The following is a 19,366-nucleotide window of genomic DNA, read 5'->3' as shown; positions in this document are numbered from 1 at the left end:
AGGCTGCGGTCCTCCATTTTAACAGCTTTTTTATCTTTAGCTCCTGGGGGCCGGGATTCCCGGGCCTTCTGCTTCATGCCATGTAAGAGGAGGCGAGGAAGCGAGAATGCCCGACTCAGCAGGTAAGTGCCTTTACTGCACTGCTTGTGGCCCCAGAGTAGGAGTGCTTCCCTCCGGCCCAACAAGCCTACCTGCTGCGATCCCACACACGTGATTGACTGACCCCATCCCCCTCACCTCACCTCACGATCTCGGACCCCCCGTTCCACTATAGGCCGACCCCCAACCCCCCATCTCCGACCGACGGCCCGCGATCCCCAGCCATCGGCCCCCCTGGCCCACGATCCCCAGCCGGTGGCCCCCGATTCCGTGCCCCCAATGACTCCCCTGATGACTGACACCCCCCACCCCCCATGACCCCCTACCCCGATGACTCCCTCATAACCAACCCCCCATGGCCCCCGAACCCAATGACTCCCCCAGACCCCCAGTGAACACTTATCTGCTAGCATCCATGCCCTGGCTCTTCTCCTGTCCAACTGACAGGCAGCCTGTCAAACTGGCTGGCCTGTCGAGCGGGAAACCTACAAAACAAAATTAAAAGACGTCCTTACGTCAAAATCGTAAGGACGTCCATTTGTCCGGGTTTCCAGTCAGGAATTCCAACCCCTGCCCTCTTCCGAGCTCCTGGTTAAAATTTACCCCCTAATCTTTTGTTGTGGGGCCTGGAGAAGCACTCCTTCTCCTCTTGATCCTACAAAGGAAAGTCAAATCCTTACCCTGAATGGCCTCTTCTGTTTCCAATCCTCTTCTGACTTGAGTTCACCAAGCGGGAAAGTCAGAGCAGCTTCCCCGTTCAAGTCAGACTTAAAATAGCGGTCGGGACCAGTGACCTCATCGGACTCTGAGCTGCATATTTAAAGCAGCAGCTCAAATTTCCCGGCAATGTCATTAGAACATGCCCGAATGTATGGGCGTAAATGAGCGAAAATCAGTGCAAACAACTGAGCCCGAGGAAAGCAGCGGACTCATACCACAAATTTTCATACTTAAAGGAGGAATATAAGTTTCAACTCATTTAACCATCAATCATGCACATCAGGCACAGCATGTTTAGGCACCAGCAATTGGGGATGCTTTTCAATTTTTAATGCGACTTTTACTTATGCCATAAAAATGCATTCAAAGAAACAGAAAATACAGCACAAGGCTCAATGAGGATATACTGAAAATAATGCTCAAAAATTGCAATAAAACACCAGAAAAATGACTTGTTTCCTGCTGCGCCTGAAAATCCGGTCGCTATTTTGAAGAGAGCCTCTGAGCAGGCGCATCTACAGGGATGGGCAATAAATGCTGGCCTTGCCAGCGATTCCTACATCCCGTGAACGAATAAAAAAAAGGAAACTCGTATACAAGGCTCTGTAACTTGGGGTCGGGACCATTATAATGGGTGAGGACACGATCAGGCGGAGGGATCGATAGACAATTGTAAAAGATCGAGGAGGTTTGGGCGTATTGTAACTCACTTACGCCCAAAATTACAATCTTATAGGCCACTTATTTGCTTTGCGCCCTGATTGCGTGCGTCTCTGGGTGCAAATACGCAGGACATTGCAGGCCTACATATTTCCTGTATTTTCCAGCCAAACTAAGTACAAGTTCCACAACGCTGGTTAAAGTAGAAATCTAAAAGCCACGTATTAAAACAAAGCCCTATAGATATGAGAAAAAGTTATTTGAAGTTATTTTCTATAAACATACTATCATGGTCATGGAATTACCATGTTTGCGTGCCACCTATCCATTTATAGCATTTTAGTCATGGCTAGAAATGTTTTTCCAAAGGAAAAAGAAAAGTGGCTTACTTACACTGCACAAATTTAGTGAAAAATCAACAAACTATGGTTTTTTTTTGCTCAACACAAAGGTTTTAAAAATCTGGCCCGCTTTACTACTCAGTTACTGCGACAAGATTACTGCTTTCATCTAGATCCTTAAAGGTCTCCTGTTGGAGGCCTGATAAAATGAAGAAATCATTTCTCCAAATTAAGAACTTTATACCAGACAGGGTGCCTGGACAGATAGTTTGCTTTCGATACAATCAACCAAAAGATCACACTTGCGCCAAATTTTATAAAAGAATACACACAACAGCTAGAACAGGAACCCTGCTTACGGCTTCCGAGCCAGTCCAATGTGCAAAGACATTTGTCATAACCAATCAAAAAACCTTCTGTTACTGTAATTTTTAAAATCCGGGTTTTCATAGCCTCAAGGGTTTCTCTCTCAAGTGATGAAATAGTTATCAAATGGAGAATCATTTACAACTGTCACATCATAACTTGATAATCACTGAAGATAACCTAAAAAGGTTTTGAAAGCTGGTGCTCTATGTACTATTAGGCAGATCAGTCCAACAAAAGGCTAATTTCGTATCATCTTAGGGCCCATTTCCACCAGGGAAATATGATTTGATCAGTGCACATTATTTTAACTCTTGATACTCTGTTTCAGTTACCTTTGAATCTTCAGACTTCTTTTCTTCACCTCCTGCCAGTTCTGCTCCTCCTGGTCCACACGGAACCTTGTCTGAGACTGGCCGGCTCTTAGTCAGGCCCACGGTTAAAATTAAGTGATCGGGATGCTACTCTACCATTTAAATCAGGCCCTAACTCTTCCGGGGTGGGCACCTTTCTGTGGCTGAATTCAAGCAAGTAAAAATGGTGAGGGAAGGTACATGGCACTAATTCCACTCTGCCATCTTAATCCCCACCCCCTACCATTCCCACCGTGCAGGAAGGGGTTAAAGTCAGCTCTCAAGAGTCCAACTCCAGTTATCATTACAATGCAGAGCAGCCTTAAGCATAGCCACTGTCATTCAACCATTCAAATGACTATTCAAGGAGATTATATCAATGCAATTTTGGTCTCCAATCAATGAATGTTACATTAATCTCTGTAGGTACACTCCTCATTCTTTAAATGTTTAGTCTTCAAATGCAGAACTACCCTTTGAAAAAAATTTATGGCTTGCCACACTGCTTAGAATTTGAACTCATTTATTTGCCAAACCCCCCCGAATCCACGGGCCCTCCATATAGGCTCTGAGGACCAACATGATTTTTACATGACCATCCTACAAGCTCTTTTATATCAAAAATTTCAGCAGCTTCAAAGCCAGCGAACAGAGCTTGCGTATGTCTTTTAAGTAAGTATATACTGAGGTTTGCTTTCCCTTCCCCCAAACAACAGAGGCATAACTGGGCAAGACAACCAAGGCTGTCCACTTTTATCCTTGTTTTCATGGCATGTCACATTCGGTGCTGTGTAACTGGAACATTAAATGTACCTTTGGTTGTCGTAATGATACTTCACTAACGAGGCTGGCCTCCAAAACCTGTAAAAACTTGTACGGAATAATAATGATTTCTGACAGTGCTGCTGGCTGCCAGAAATATGTAAACGACCTCATCAAATTCAGGTGTGATGAAGCTATGTTCGCAATATCTCCATCAAATTAACTCCACTATAATTATATTGACTTCATGAGCAAGAAACTGATCTCATAAGCAAAAGGTGCACCATGAGTATGCGCAGTATCAACTGTCTCATAACACAATATGCATTGTAAAATGACAGTCAAACTGCAAGGAGAAGTAATTTTATAAAATATAAAGTACTTTTTTTTGGAGGGGGGGGGGGGGGGGGGAGAAAGAGAAGGAAGGGAAACAATCACGAAATAAATAACCTTACAACACTCTAGTCCTCATCACCTGATTTGCTTATATTATCATTTGATCCTGTAACTCTGAATACACCGAATGAAAGCATCAATCATCTGCATGTTCCACCAAGTGTTACAAAAACCCACAGTGCAAATTCTCACATGATCCAAGACCTTCGTTATCAAGAAAGGTGAAAAGAGCTGGGACTCTACACTTTAGAGAAGTGTAGACTTAGGATGATCTGAATGAGGCTTATAAAATGATGAAAGGAATAGATTGTGTTCCAGTTGACAGTTTGTTCCAATTAATACATTAAAATTGTGACCCCTGGTCCTCCCTAAGTTGTATAAGGCCAGATCTAGGTTAGATGTCAGGAGGTGATTCATTTCCCAGAGAATAGTGGACCTCTGGAGCAGGCTGCCGGCTCATGCAGTGGATGCCGATTCACTGAATTCCTTCAAGCGAGAGCTGGACCTGTTTCTGGCTGGGGCGGAGATCACCTCTTACAAAAAGGTAGGTAATGTAACGCATAGAATTATCAGGGCCAGGGACATCTCCTGGACTAGTTTCGATCACAAAAGGGGTTGGAGAGGAATTTCCGAGGTGTTTTCACCCCCACCCCCCCCCCCCCCAAAATCGGCCTGGGTTTTTAAATCTGGTTTTTCCTCTCTCCCAGAAGATCACATGGTTTGGGATGGGGAGTGTATACATTGTGATATACAAGGTATCACAACTGTATGGGACATGCTGGATGGACCAGAGGGTCTTTTCCTGTCCATCATTGTTCGTATGTTCGTAAATGTCTTTTCAAATATCTCAGTTGTATACATTATATTCAGTAGAAGCCTAAAATATATTAAACAGGCAACAAAGCAACGGCAAAGTAATTCATAAAAAAACACCTGCAAGTCAGTTATCTAAACTCTTGATTGTACTTCAAAACACTTAGCGACATCAGCAACTTATTTACTTGGAATGGTGTGGCCAAGTGGTAGCTTTCATGCCCGAGTGAGAAGATTGTGGGTTCAAGCCACACTCTAGAAACTTGAGCATCTAAACTAGGATGACACTCCAGTGCAATACCGAGAGAGTACTAAGTACTGCAATGTCAGAGGTGCTGTCTCAGGTACGACATTAAGAGGGCAGACAGGGCCTCAGTTTAACTGGATGTAAAGGATCCCATCACACTATTCGAGGAAGAGATGGGGAGTTTTTGGCATGCCCTGGCCAATATCTATCCCTCAACCAATATCACTAAAATAGATTATCTGGTCATTTATTTCATTACTTTTTGTGGGATCTTGCTGTGTGCAAACTGGCTGCTACATTTCAACAGTGACAATACTTCGAAAGTACTTTGGGATGTCCTGAAAAGATGAAAGGCACTATATAAGTGCCTGTACAAGTTCTTTCTTTAAAAGAGATCAATGGATATGGAGGAAGAGCATGAAAAAAGTACTAAACAAGGGGCTAAACAAATGGTCAATGGACCAAAAGGCCTACTCCTGTTCATGCGTTCCTAATTTAATAAGGATGGCAAGTACCATTTCTAGTATCCAAAGCCTGCCCTAAACAACATTAAGACATTTTTGCACTAAACACACAAATTAAATCAGAAAGATAAGAAATCGGGCCAAGCTCATTTGTACCGGCTGAGAAATGTAATTCAGTTGTTGAAGTAATGAATGGAATATTAAATATACACCACTGTGCTGATGTTGTTTCCATGCAATGATCTCAGCAGGTATCTGATAAACAACATGTGAATAACTGGATCAAAGGTGTATCACAGAACATTGCTGACCATTATGACTGATGACATGAGATGTCAATTAGTATTTATAATTTGGCATTGCCCTGCTGTCCATTAAAGGGCAATGCAATGCAAAAGGCCACCAGTCTGCTCAATGTTTTGGGCTGAAAATAGTTAATCATTAGCTTCTTAAAAAATTGCATTTGCAGCCCAAGGCCAATTTTGTAAAAGCTTCACAAAGATGAAAAGAGCATCATGTGACTGTGTACTGAATGTGGTGCTCATGACTGAGCTCCCCGAGTGAGGGTTTGGGATTTAAGGCGATTGGCAAAAGAACCAAAGGCGGCAAGAGGAAAAACTTTTTTTTAACGGAGCGAGTAGTTATGATCTGGAATGCGCTGCCTGAAAGGGTGGTGGAAGCAGATTCAAATCGAGGCTTTCAAAAAGGAATTGGATAAATACTTGAAGGGAAAAAATGTGCAGGGCTACGGGGAAAGAGCGGGGGAATGGGACCAACTGGATTGCTCTTAAAAAGAGCTGGCACGGGCTCAATGGGCTGAATGGCCTCCTTCTGTGCTGTAACCAATGATCATGAAAGAAAGAGGTTATTCTTATATTATGTCTTCTTTATAGTAGCACCACATTATGGGCACAGAAACAGCTTTGGACTCTCTTCCCTCTTCCCCCTCCCCCCCCGCCCCCCACTAGAAATGAAAAATAATTTCTGCAAAGCACGAACCTAAGTGACCACAAAATGCCTCAACCCTCAAGCAATATCCAATGGGAAATAAGTCAGGTTTACATGAACTTGGAAACCTAAAAGTCAGTTAAATAGGAGAGCAGACTGCCAATGGTTCCTCATCTAAACTGTGCTGCATTTGTTCAAGGAAATGTCAAAAACGTGAAGGAATTGAAAACTATTCTTTTCTTCACCTTTGGAAGATGCCTGTGCTGCATTACAAGAGACAGAGAACATGGTCCTGAAATACAAAAGATTTTACAAGGTAATAAAAATTTTGCTGTCTGTGTTATGCCGTTGGTTATGCAATGGTCAGGTCAGGTCAGGTCAGGCCAGTGAACACTTCGTTGCTGACCCATCTCCTCTTAAAATGCAGCTCACAAATCCACAGGGACTCATAAAAAAAAAAGAAAACAAACATTAAATCTTCACAGAACTCTGGGAATGGAGCCAAATTATAGGGCCAGATAATTGCCATGGCCAAAACGACTTCCAGGCAATTCACATCAGGCTTTCAGTTAAGTCTCGTTTGTTTCTTTGGTCTCTAATGCTCAGAATTGTTCCCAGAATAAGAACTTTAGAGAACAGAACTTTTAGATATTTCGAAACTAGTGTGAACTCTGTCTGGATCTCGTCAATTCAATTCTAACATTAAATTATTTTGAAGGTCACAGCAGTATTTGAACATACGAATAAAAAAATGTAATATCCAGTTTAAGAATATTAAGCATGGGAAAAGGCCAATCAGCCCATTAAATTAAAAAAAATAAAAAGATAATCGTGGAGGAGAAACTACTCTCCCTCCAAATGTGTGGAAACATTCGTATCACTCTTATCCTGAAAGGCAGCTTGAGTAATTTGCATGGCTAATCTTAAAATATTTAACTACCAATGCTCAACATCAAGGTTTAAAATCAATATCGAGGAGGAATTTTGCACTACAGGGAAAATAGGCAATTGGAGTCACTGCTAACAGCATATTTCATTTGCCTGGTATCTTCTAACTGATCAGTAAGTCTATTAGAATGGAAGTTATTTCACATGGAGGCAGAAATCCATTTCTATCCTTTATAAGAACATATTCCTTATGTTGCTAGAGGCTTTTGCAGTCCACATTTAGGAAGCACTAAAACTCTTAAGTACATCACAGTCTGCACACTGCCACAGTAACAATACCTCATGAAAATAACCTCTCAATTCTATTGGATGGGTACATTCATTTGTCCAGCCCAGTTCTTCTGGCCCCAAATTTTTTTTTTAAACTTGGACCGAAAATGGCTCCTGGTCGTGATCTCATATGTTAGTGCACACTGTGCTTCTGACTGATGTTCTTTTCTGGCAAACAGAAATCTTACCTTGTGCACTGTGTTGTGGCTTTCGTGCAGCAGACTCAGATGCAGTTTTTCTAAGCCTAACAGACAGATGACAGTGGCATGAAGGAATGTGGCACAAATACTTGGCCAGTTTGCAGTTTCTCAGGGGATTGCTCCGTCCATGAATTCTAAGGTTTTGAAAAGCGTGTGAACCTATTTGAGGAAGTCGTGGTTTGTTAAAAGGATATGCTTTCTGGATTCCATTGGGGACACTTAAGGGTCGCTGAGATAATGTAAACTAACATAAAGGCCAGCTATTGCTTTAACCCTTTCACCTGCATCTCCTCCAAAGTAAACTGGAATTTTGCCATCACAAATAAGTTCCTTCAGAGAAAAAAGTTGACCCTTTTAGTATCAAGTTTCCAAAATACAAGCCAACTTTAAAAAATCTAAAACAATTGTTTGTTTCCAAAATTAATTCATAGAAGTCAGAATGAGTCAATGGGGCTCTTAATCACTAAACATCTATTAAAAGAGGAACAACTCCAACAGTCAATCCTACCAACTGCCCAATGGGAGGAGCAGGCAGAGACTGACTTTAAAAAGTTTGTTTATTTATTATTCCAACAAAGGAAACTCACCTCATCCAGATCTTTTTAACTACTATTTTTTTTAAATGTACATTTTTCTTCAACCAGGGAATGAAGTGAGCTTAGTCATTTTAAAATAAACTTGATGCAATATAAACTTCTAAAATATTGTACTGTATGGCATAATTAAAGAACTGCATAGAATAGTTTTTCAACAATTGAACAGTAATCCACAAGGCTCTGCAATATTTGTGTAATGTTGTGTAGTCATTTGTCAAACAAAAAAGCAGTTGTATGTGTGGAATGTATTGCTTTTGCATGTATAAATGTTTTCAATGAAGAGCTGTCATCTGGAATTTTTTGTGAAAGTTATAATGTAAAGACAAAACGATGGATAAGAAGCTAAATGTGCATAGAAAAAGATGCATTAAGAACCAGTATGTGAGATACTCAATGCCTCAAGGCGTAAAATACCAGAACAGCCTGATAAGCACTGGAATACGGAGAAATTACAAAAAAGGAAGGAAACAGTTGGAAGTTTTGACACAAAAGGGAAAAAGTACAGTAATATGCAGGCCAAAAAAAGAGAAATGCTGACCATAAAGAATCAGAGCAGAAGATTAATAAGACTACAGATACTTGAGCACATTTTAGCCAATGTAGTGACAACCGCGTAAGGTAAATTCAGTGAAAACCGATTTAACTCGGATTTTACTGTTTTAATACTCACCGCACAAAACCTAACCTGTATGGGTTTGATTAATGTAAAGAATCTTACAACACCAGGTTATAGTCCAACAATTTTATTTGAAAATCACAAGGTTTGATTAAAAACAAGCATGCATCTTTTGCAAATCTTTGTTTGAGAAATTTGGTAAAAGTGCGACATAGCTTTTAATTATGCATCCACACGCCTCTATATAGTGGATTAAGTGAGATATTTGTGGGAAGAGAAACAGAAACTTCTTCCATTAACTATAATGGAAAAGAAAGATAAAGTGCTTCTGACATGGAAATAATACCTGACAACTTTCACTGAGGTAAAAGATAAATGTCCAATTCAGTTTGAAATACAGTCATAAAAGCACAAAGTACTGTCTATTTGATGCCCAACGTATTTTTTGACATTTCAGAGACCTGAATTATCAGGCTTCAATGTAGTGACTGTTATATCACAAGAACCTCTCAGTACCCACCACACTTCAATTAGCCGGTGTGACCTGCCTACTTCTTGGCTACAAAATATCAAGAGTAAAGTGGTGCTAAAATGAGGAGGAGATGTCAGAAAGCCAAGATGTGGCTGAATTTAAGAAACAGCAATACAAAAACTAAAAGCAAAAGGACATGGTTGTGAAACAGAAAGTATTGAGGTCATAAGTCTCCACGTGACTGGACTTAAATGATTTTCATATTGAAGCCACACTTTCCAAAGAATCTCTAAATATGACCCATCAAAAATGCACAAAATACTTCACTCACCTTTTTTTAACGTTTGAATTAGGGCTGTAGCAAAACTGCTCCAATTAGAGCTTTCCTCAAAGCATATGTATAATACAGTGGGGTTAGGCAGAGGTAGGCACTCAAATAAGGGTTGGTGGGAGTTCAGTTGACAATTGTAGGTAATATAATAAATACCCTATCATATCAATATAATAAAAAAGTGGATGCATTTACATAAGATGCCAGTGTAGGGTTTACAGTTCTATGTTGTCTGGGATTGGCTTGCATTATTACAATGTTAGAAAACACTGCTAGAAACAAACAGATTTGACTGTTCTACAGATTGGATACCCATCCAAATGGCTGGTGAGATCACAGACCTTTTATAGTAGACAATAATGTACTCCAGATCAGTTCCGGACAGATCTGCCAGAGAGTATTAAAAGACCAAAACTTTACATTATTCAAAATGCTCCTCCCCCAAAAAACAGACTGACCGTATATCCTAGCTCCAGCAAATTAACAGGTCAGTAAACGGGCAATTCTTAACAGCAGGTTGAACTTTCCCATTAAGAAATTAAATAGCTTGCATCAGGAATTCAACTTTTAAATCTTGCTAGCTGATAAAGATATATAAAACTGGGTATTAAAAATAAATTTACATAAAGCCTTGGCTGTAACAAGGCCGCTATTGACTGAACCCATTTACTACATATCGATATGGACGTGCCAGATGAATTAGCACCAATATCCACCAATGAGAAAAATCCTATCGCTACAATCAAATGCAGATGACACATCTAGTCATCTTTTATGAGCAGATTATCAATGTTTTCAGTTTTTATAATAGTATAGCACCTAGCTATTACTAGGTATCTAAATGGCCAATTTTAACCTGGGGCACAAACCAGGGGCTGAAACAGGCAGCATTTTAACTCCCAGACCTCATTTGTGTCACGACTGACACCCGCCTGAAGCCAGCAGGAGCGACATCATCGCCAGTGGACGGGAGTTACAATTGGTGGGAGTGAGGCCACTGCCAGGGACCCACGGAAACATCTCTGGCATGGTAAATAGGGATTGGAGGAAAGGGATCGGTAAGTTTGTGATCGGGGGGAGGCAGGGGAAGCCCTGGGCAGGGGAGACCTAGGGTATCCTTGTGGGGCGAGCAGGAGCACTTCTGCTTCTCCTCGCCCACAAGGAACCTTTGACAGTTTTTTTTTTAATATAGAAGGACTTACCTGGGCTTGGATTCTTACTGTCGTTTACTTTTGCTAATGGGCCGGGCCTTTAGCTGGGTCTGCGGTTAAAATGATGTGCGTGTCCCAACGACATCATCAGGACACGTCACTGCCATTTAAATTAGGCCCCTGCTCCCCTGGGGCAGGTGGATTTCCCGTGCCTAAAGACAGGAAAATTAAAATGGTGGGGGTACGGGAAATGGCCACAACCCCCCCATACAGTTCCCTCCAGTCAGGGGGGGTTAAAATCAGCCTCGAGTGCCATGTATGCACAGTAGAGAATGACAAAATATATAGTCCAACAGTTGCAGAGCAGCTGATATTTATTTCAGGTCACATTTTTGTTTAGTTTTCCGTGTATCATGCATTATTCCCCAGCTCACAACACAGTCAGACAGCCCATTTCCAACTACCTGCCAATCCTGCTCTTCATTCAGCCACGAGGAGGCATACTAACTTGCCCAGTGACTTCACCTCCCTCCCAAGTGGGAAAAGCTCAGCTCACTCTGTAGTTGATGCATGAAGATCTGCAGCTTTGTGCACTGAATCATGGACACAAACTCAAGTCTTTAAGTGAGCGCCTCGGCTCAGTGGTAGCACTTTTATCTTGAGTCACAATATTGTGGGTTCAAGCCCCATTCCAGTGACTTGAGTACATAATCTAGGCTGACACATCAGTGCAGTACTGAGGAGTGCTACTTTGTCAGAGGCACTGTCTTTCGGATGAGATGTTAAATCAAGGTCCCATTTGCCCTCTTAGGTGGACGTAAAAGATCCCATGGCACTATTCGAAGAATAGCAGGAAAGTTTTCCTACTGTCCTAGCCAATGGTTATTTTTCAACCAACATCACTAAAACAGATTATCTGGTCATTTATTTAATTGGTATTTGTGGGACCTTGCTGTGTTTAAAGTGGCTGCCGCATTTCCCTACATTACAAGTGACTATACTTCAAAAGTAGTTAATTGGATATGGAGCACTTTGGACATCCTGAGGGCATGAAAGTCACTATATAAATACAAGTTCTTTCTTTCTTATTCTTGTGCAACATATTTGGAGCACAAAACTGAACCAGAACTTGTTTGTTATCAAAAATACAGAACCATAAAAATGAATCTAGCCATAGATGAATCTTGTTCTTATTTGACGTAGTCTTATATGATAGTGCCTGCGTTTTAGTAACAGCATTCAACTGGAAAAAATAGCCTACATTTCACTCAATGCTCACCAAATAAATAAATAAATAAATAAATAAATAAATAAATAATCAGGCCATGTCATATAGGAGTCAGTTTTGGAATAACAAAACTACCGCATGGGTTGTTAAGATACTCTCCCTAGCACCAGACAGCTTATACTGCATGCAAATCCATTGGTAGATGAATGAGGATAGCTATTTTAATGTTATCAAGATCTGTATTTTTAAAAAGATCCTAAATATACAGTATATGGATGCCCTTATCCCCTCTCAGAAATTAAAATTGTATTACTGATTTTTTCAAGAATTGACATGCATTCTTGGGTTGCAGATTAACAGAGCACATGCTGATCGTTTCTGGAGGTACCATGTAATCTTACACTGAAAGTCCTATACAACTATATGGTTATGGCTATATAATTATAATAACTATCAATCTCAGTCTTGAAAATTTCAATTGACCCAGCATCCACAGGGAGAGAGTGTTCCAGATTTCTACTACCCTTTGTGTGAAAAAGGGAACACTGAGTTGAATGCCAAAGGCAAGAGTAGCTGCTCTTGGCATCAAGGAGACGACCCACCACTCTTTTTTCAGGGTAACTCGAGATGGGCAATAAATGAGGCCTTGCCAGCATTGTCTGCATCACGAGAATACATTTTTTAAAAACTTCTTGTCGTACAACATCACAATAAATGAGGCTTAAATTAAGAAAGTCATAGGGTAATGATATAGTGCACTATGTAAAACCACTTGAAAGTAATAAATTTGATTGATAGACCAGATATGAAGGTTATCTGAAAGGACAAAGTTCTACCACGAAGAAAAAGATCAGCACATTATTAAAGGAATTTTTGGTGGACACATCTTCAGACCTTAGCCATAATGTGAAAGATTTCATGATGCATCCTATCCTGAGATGATGTACTGTAGAATAACCAAGAATCATACTAACTAGCTGAATGAAGAACCATAGAACCATGGAAGTTTAGAGCACAGAAGGAGGCAATTCAACTCATCATGCTTATGCAGACTCTGCACTCGAATAATCCAAAACTATTCCCACTGCCCTATGCTCTCCCTATTGCCCTGCATCTTTCTCCACTTCAAATATTTAACCAATTTTCCCTTAATAGATGCAATGGTCTCTGCCGCAACCACTCTGTGGCAAAGCATTCCAACAACCACACAAATCTCATCAATTCATACATTTAACAAACTTCATTTGAATTGCAGATCTTAGAGCAGTGATAGAAATCATCTTTTCAAGCCTTTGACTTTCTTGTCAAATAACCAGTGAATGCAGATTGGCACAGGTGTGCAATCAGGAAGGGGAAAAAAAAAGAGAAAAAGGGGGAAGTGAACTCAAGATGGGATGAAGATCAAAACTAATCAGCAATTCAAAATTAAAAAAAGTTCATCTTCATGCCAGTTCCAGCAGCTTTTAAACAATTACCAAAGCTACTTTGTTAGTCTTATTTATAAGCTAGCACAGAATGGGTGGATTTTACTGTTGCAGGAATGCAGATTTTATGCTTGGATTTTTCTCACTCTAAGACTCTTGAATAAACTGCAACCTCTGATACAAGAATCATATGATTGCACATTCAAGAACATCTCCTATTTGTCACCTCATTGCAATCCAAAACTTTCACATTAGAAAGTCTCTGAACACCTTGCACATGCTTAAACCAATTAAAAATAAAAAAGCAAAGGAGAAGGTAGCTCAAGTACTACTAATGATCTGTATTAATCATCACATTTAAAAGTATTTTTGCTCATTCATATTAATAAGTGTCCTCCACAGAAGTGACTTAAGAGGATTCCCTTCCCAGGGGCATATTTGCACAACAATGTGGAGAATTATATAGGGACCCTTGTGGAGACACTAAGTGTGAACATTTTACTATTAATACTTGTATGAAAAATCGAGAGAGAGAATCTCTCAGATGTAATCTGTAGGGAAGTATTTATCAATTTACTGTAACAAAATAGATCAACAGTGACTGCATCAGACTTTTAAAAAAAAGTGTAAATTTTTGTTGATTCCAGTCCAGGAATTCAAATTCGCCAAGTGCGGAAACAAAAACAAAATACTGGGAACACACAGCAGGTCAGGTAGCATCTGTGGAGAGAATAGATGAGTTATCATTTCGGGTATGGACCCTTTTTGTTTTGTTTTGACCCGCTCCTTCCGAGCTTTATCTAATTTTTGAGGCAGGGTCATCAAAGTACACACTTCTGAAGCAACCACTGTTAATTTATTATCGTACTGCACTGATCCCTGGTTGAACAGTGATTAATTAAATAAAAACTTGCTTCTGAAAATCAAATCATATTCTGCTCATTATGAAACATGAGAAGATCCAGTATGATTAATTTTTGGCAGCCTAAGATATCTCAAATCTTTTTTTTTTTAAAAAAATTGTCTGCTAAATTTGAACACTCTGACTACCCTTTGCCAGTTAGTAGCCCCACACACAGCCCCCACTGCATTTGAAACTTCAGACTGTATTTTACCTTTTTAAGTCTCCCACTCTTCGTTCCTACGAAAGCCACAGAGTGATCATTGTAGACATAGGATACCACAGATGTCATTCGGTCCCTATCTTCTGTGAAAACTGTAATGCCTTCCACAAGCACAGAGCCCCCAAGGGGTTGGTTTATATCCAATCCGCAAAAGTCATCATCAATTGGGACTGGCTGTAACAAAAGGAAACAAGGTCTCAGGTTGCAATAATTCATTCATGAAACACCCACTAAATGCAATAAATTGTAGATTTGTTCTCAATTAATTTTTTGTGAAAACTTTAGAGAAAGATATCCTTTTAGAAGCCAGTGAAATGATGCAGTACACTGATGCTACAATATTCTGTCTCATGGAGTGACAGGACATGACTTCACATTTGAAACACAACAAGTACTCAATCTCAGCAAGGTCAACTGGAGATGCATCATGTAAATTCCTCGCAAGAGAAGGAACAATACTGTGGCAGATCACAGACCACTTTCATACCCATTCTAACAAGTGGCTCCACATTAACAGAGGGTTAAGAACACATTGCATGTCCATTTTTTCAATCAAAGAACATAACTAGATCCAATTTTGTTGTTGTTTGTTTATTTCTATATGGAGATAGCTGGCTCCTCAGATCATCATTGTTTGTCTGCGGTGGTTTTAGAGGTTCACAAGGGTTGCCTGCTGGTGTAGAAGTACATTGTAAGATCTACATATGAACAGAGATCTTAGGTTTAGATCAAATTCCAGCAACCAGTTTATATCTCTGCACGATCATGTATTTTTTATTTTGCCAGAGAAAAAAAATAACTGTGCACTAAACTTTTGTGGACACCCCCACACACACACATACAGATTAACATTGTGAATTTTTTAAAAACTGTAGATTTCTTCAACTGGGAGTTTATGCATATTGGGGTAGGGACAATATGGTTAGCCATGTTTAGGTGAACAAAATTCAGGAACGAAGCCTGTACAACCTTTTGCAGACAATGAACTCTTAAACCCCAAGCTGCTTCAGGATTCAGATCCTGACAACCGCAACATCGCAACCGCAACATCGTCATCAAACCAGCGGACAAAGGAGGAGCCATAGTCATACAGAACAGAACAGACTATTGCAAAGAAGCATACCGACAACTGGACAACCAGGAACACTACAGACGGTTACCCGCAGATCCGACCAAAGAACAAACCCACCAGCTCAACAAACTGATCAAGACCTTCGATCCAGACCTTCAAAGCATCCTACGCATTCTCATCCCACGTAATCCCCGCGTGGGAGACTTCTACTGCCTCCCAAAGATACACAAAGCCAACACACCCGGACGTCCCATCGTATCAGGCAACGGAACCCTGTGTGAGAACCTCTCTGGATACATCGAGGGCATCCTGAAACCCATCGTACAGGGAACCCCCAGCTTCTGTCGTGACACTACAGACTTCCTACAAAAACTCAGTACCCACGGACCAGTTGAACCAGGAACACTTCTCACCACGATGGACGTCTCGGCACTATACACCAGTATCCCCCACGATGACGGCATCGCTGCGACAGCATCAATACTCAACACCAACAACAGCCAATCTCCGGAAGCCATCCTACAACTCATCCGCTTCATCCTGGATCACAATGTCTTCACCTTCGATAACCAGTTCTTTACCCAAACACACGGAACAGCCATGGGGACCAAATTCGCACCCCAATACGCCAACATTTTCATGCACAAGTTCGAGCAGGACTTCTTCACTGCACAAGACCTCCAACCAACACTATACACCAGATACATCGACGACATTTTCTTTCTATGGACCCACGGCAAGGAATCACTAAAGAGACTACACGATAACATCAACAAGTTCCATCCCACCATCAAGCTCACCATGGACTACTCCTCAGAATCAGTTTCTTTCTTGGACACACGAATCTCCATCAAAGACGGGCACCTCAGCACCTCACTCTACCGCAAGCCCACGGACAACCTCACGATGCTCCACTTTTCCAGCTTCCACCCTAACCACGTCAAAGAGGCCATCCCCTATGGACAGGCCCTGCGAATACACAGGGTCTGCTCAGACGAGGAGGAACGCGATGGACACCTACAGACGCTGAAAGACGCCCTAGTAAGAACGGGATATGACGCTCGACTCATCGATCGACAGTTCCGACGGGCCACAGCAAAAAATCGCATAGACCTCCTCAGGAGACTAACACGGGACGCAACCAACAGAGTACCCTTTGTCGTCCAGTACTTCCCCGGAGCGGAGAAACTACGCCATGTTCTCCGCAGCCTTCAACATGTCATCAATGAGGACAAACACCTCGCTATGGCCATCCCCACACCTCCACTACTCGCCTTTAAACAGCCACCCAACCTCAAACAGACCATCGTTCGCAGCAAACTACCTAGCTTTCAAGAGAACAGCGTCCACGACGCCACACAACCCTGCCACGGTAACCTCTGCAAGACATGCCAGATCATCGACACAGATACCACCATCACACGAGATGACACCACCCACCAGGTGCATGGTTCATACTCCTGTGACTCGGCCAACGTTGTCTACCTCATACGTTGCAGGAAAGGATGCCCCAGAGCATGGTACATTGGCGAGACCATGCAGACGCTGCGACAACGGATGAACGGACACCGCGCAACAATCGCCAAACAGGAGGGTTCCCTCCCAGTCGGGGAACACTTCAGCAGTCATGGACATTCATCCACCGACCTTCGGGTAAGCGTACTCCAAGGCGGCCTTCGAGACACACGACAACGCAAAATCGTCGAGCAGAAATTGATAGCCAAGTTCCGCACCCATGAGGACGGCCTCAACCGGGATCTTGGGTTCATGTCACGCTACACGTTACCCCACCAGCGAACAAATGTTATCTGTTTTTAATATAATGGGTCATTTGCTGGCTCTCTCTGCCTTCCGGATGTTTCTGCCTCTCTCTGTGTTTTTTTTTCTCTGTTTTTTTTCCCTGTTTGTTTTTTTGTTGAATGTGTATTCGGGGGTTCTGCAGGTGACACCTCTCTGTCTGAACACGGTGATTGCCTTGGCAACGGGCAGTTGCAGGGGCAGTCTGTAAACACCATGTATTGTTCAAAATGTATAAATGCGTAGGCTTCAAGGAGCTCTTGAAACATTTGCCTGAGGAAGGAGAAAATCTCCGAAAGCTTGTGAATTTAAAATAAAATTGCTGGACTATAACTTGGTGTTGTAAAATTGTTTACAAAGGATTCAGATCAACACAGGCTGCGTTTAGGTCATTTAGTATTCCAAAAGTACATCAGATTCAGTAAATGAATTTAGGGATACAGCGATATAGTGGCTATGTCACTGATCTAGTAATCCAAAGTTCTGGATCGATAATCCACGAATGTGTGTTCAAATCCCACCATGGCAGTTTGAGAATTTGAATTCAGCTTTAAAAAGTCTGGAAATAATAAAGAAAAACTGGTATCAATAAAAGTGACCATGTAGCTATCTGGCTGATTGTCATAAAACTCAACTGGTTCACTAATGTCCTTTGGAGATGGAAACCTGCTGTCCTTCCCAAGCTGACTCTATGTGACTCCAGTCCCACATCAACATGGTTGACGCTTAACTGCCCTCTGAAATGGCCTAGCACGCCACTCAACTGCATCAGGGCAACGAGAGATGGGCAATAAATGTCGGCCTTGCCAGCAATGCCCACGTCCCAAGAATGAAAAAAAAACTCATCTCAATGTTTTGGAATACAAAGCACGACATCATAGTTCTGTAATGCCTGAAGCTACATTAGTCTCTGTTGGAGAAAACAGGTTGCTAATCTGAAGCAAAATGAATTCCATTTCAATAAATGTCATTCCTGTTGGGTAAATATGAACTTCACATCTTAATCCAATATTATCAGTTCGGATTTACAACTCTGGTCAGTGTAGCTGACCTGGAAGCATAAAACTGAACAATATGCAACACAGATTCAGCGTGCCAAAAGTTGGTTAACTTCCAAAGCCAACGACTTAAATTTTTTTTACCTGGTGAACTACTGCAAACTTCTATTTATTGCTGGTGGAAGGGAAAGTGATGTACAGGGAGACAAAAAAAAACCTTTTAGGTCCTACAAAAACCCCTTATAACCACCCCCAAACAAATAAACACATGCCCACACGCCATCAATCCTTAGCCTAAAAGGTAGACAAGGAACTTACTGTCAAATCTTCGCCAGACACTTTGTAACCAGCCACAAAGTGGTGTGTGGAAGTTCTTCAGTTTCTTATGAAGAAGCCCCTAACCTCCACTTAACACAAACACTTCACCATGATATGACCTTGATGAGATTGAGAACTCACTATATGTCACAACACAGGCATATATTTATGTCCTGCCACAGTAGAGTGACACACCTAGGAAGTAGTCAAATGACAGTCTCAAGAGTTAGAGGATAGCAACATTAAAAAGGTTTACACACTAAAATTTAGTAATATAGTCACTGAAAATAATGAACAATAATTGCCTCTTCTACATTCAATATAAAGTCATAGAATTTTACAGCACAAAAGGAGGTTGTTCTGTCCATCAAGCTTATACCTGTTCTCTAAACAGTTATCCACTTAGTTTCATTTCCCTGTCCTTTCCACGTACCCTTTGAATTTTATTTTAAAAAATATTTATCCACTTCCCTTTTCAAAAAGTTATTATGGATTCTACTTCCACCAGCTTTTTTCTGGTGGGACATACTGTATCCCAACAAACCCTCTTTAAAGCTTAAAAAAGTCTTCTAATCTCTTGCTTCATTCTTTTGATGCCCTCTCGTTATCAACCCACCAACCATTGGGAATAATTTTTCCCTCATCAAAACCC

At 41.2% G+C, this 19,366-nt stretch overlaps 1 protein-coding gene across 2 annotated transcripts in view; it reads right to left on the bottom strand.

The window, feature by feature from the left end:
- LOC137344479 (plexin-A2-like) overlaps window positions 1-19,366 on the bottom strand; it is a 394,264-nt gene that overhangs the window by 325,911 nt on the left and 48,987 nt on the right. For both annotated transcript variants that reach the window (XM_068007472.1, XM_068007473.1), the window contains exon 4: window positions 14,521-14,703. In XM_068007472.1, coding sequence (XP_067863573.1) covers window positions 14,521-14,703 — 183 coding nt within the window. The remainder of the gene's footprint in view (window positions 1-14,520; window positions 14,704-19,366) is intronic.

This window comes from Heptranchias perlo, chromosome 27 (assembly GCF_035084215.1).
Source record: "Heptranchias perlo isolate sHepPer1 chromosome 27, sHepPer1.hap1, whole genome shotgun sequence".
NCBI classification, from domain to species: domain Eukaryota; kingdom Metazoa; phylum Chordata; class Chondrichthyes; order Hexanchiformes; family Hexanchidae; genus Heptranchias; species Heptranchias perlo.
Note: the sequence above shows the minus strand (reverse complement) of the source record. Positions and strands in the feature narration are given on the sequence as shown.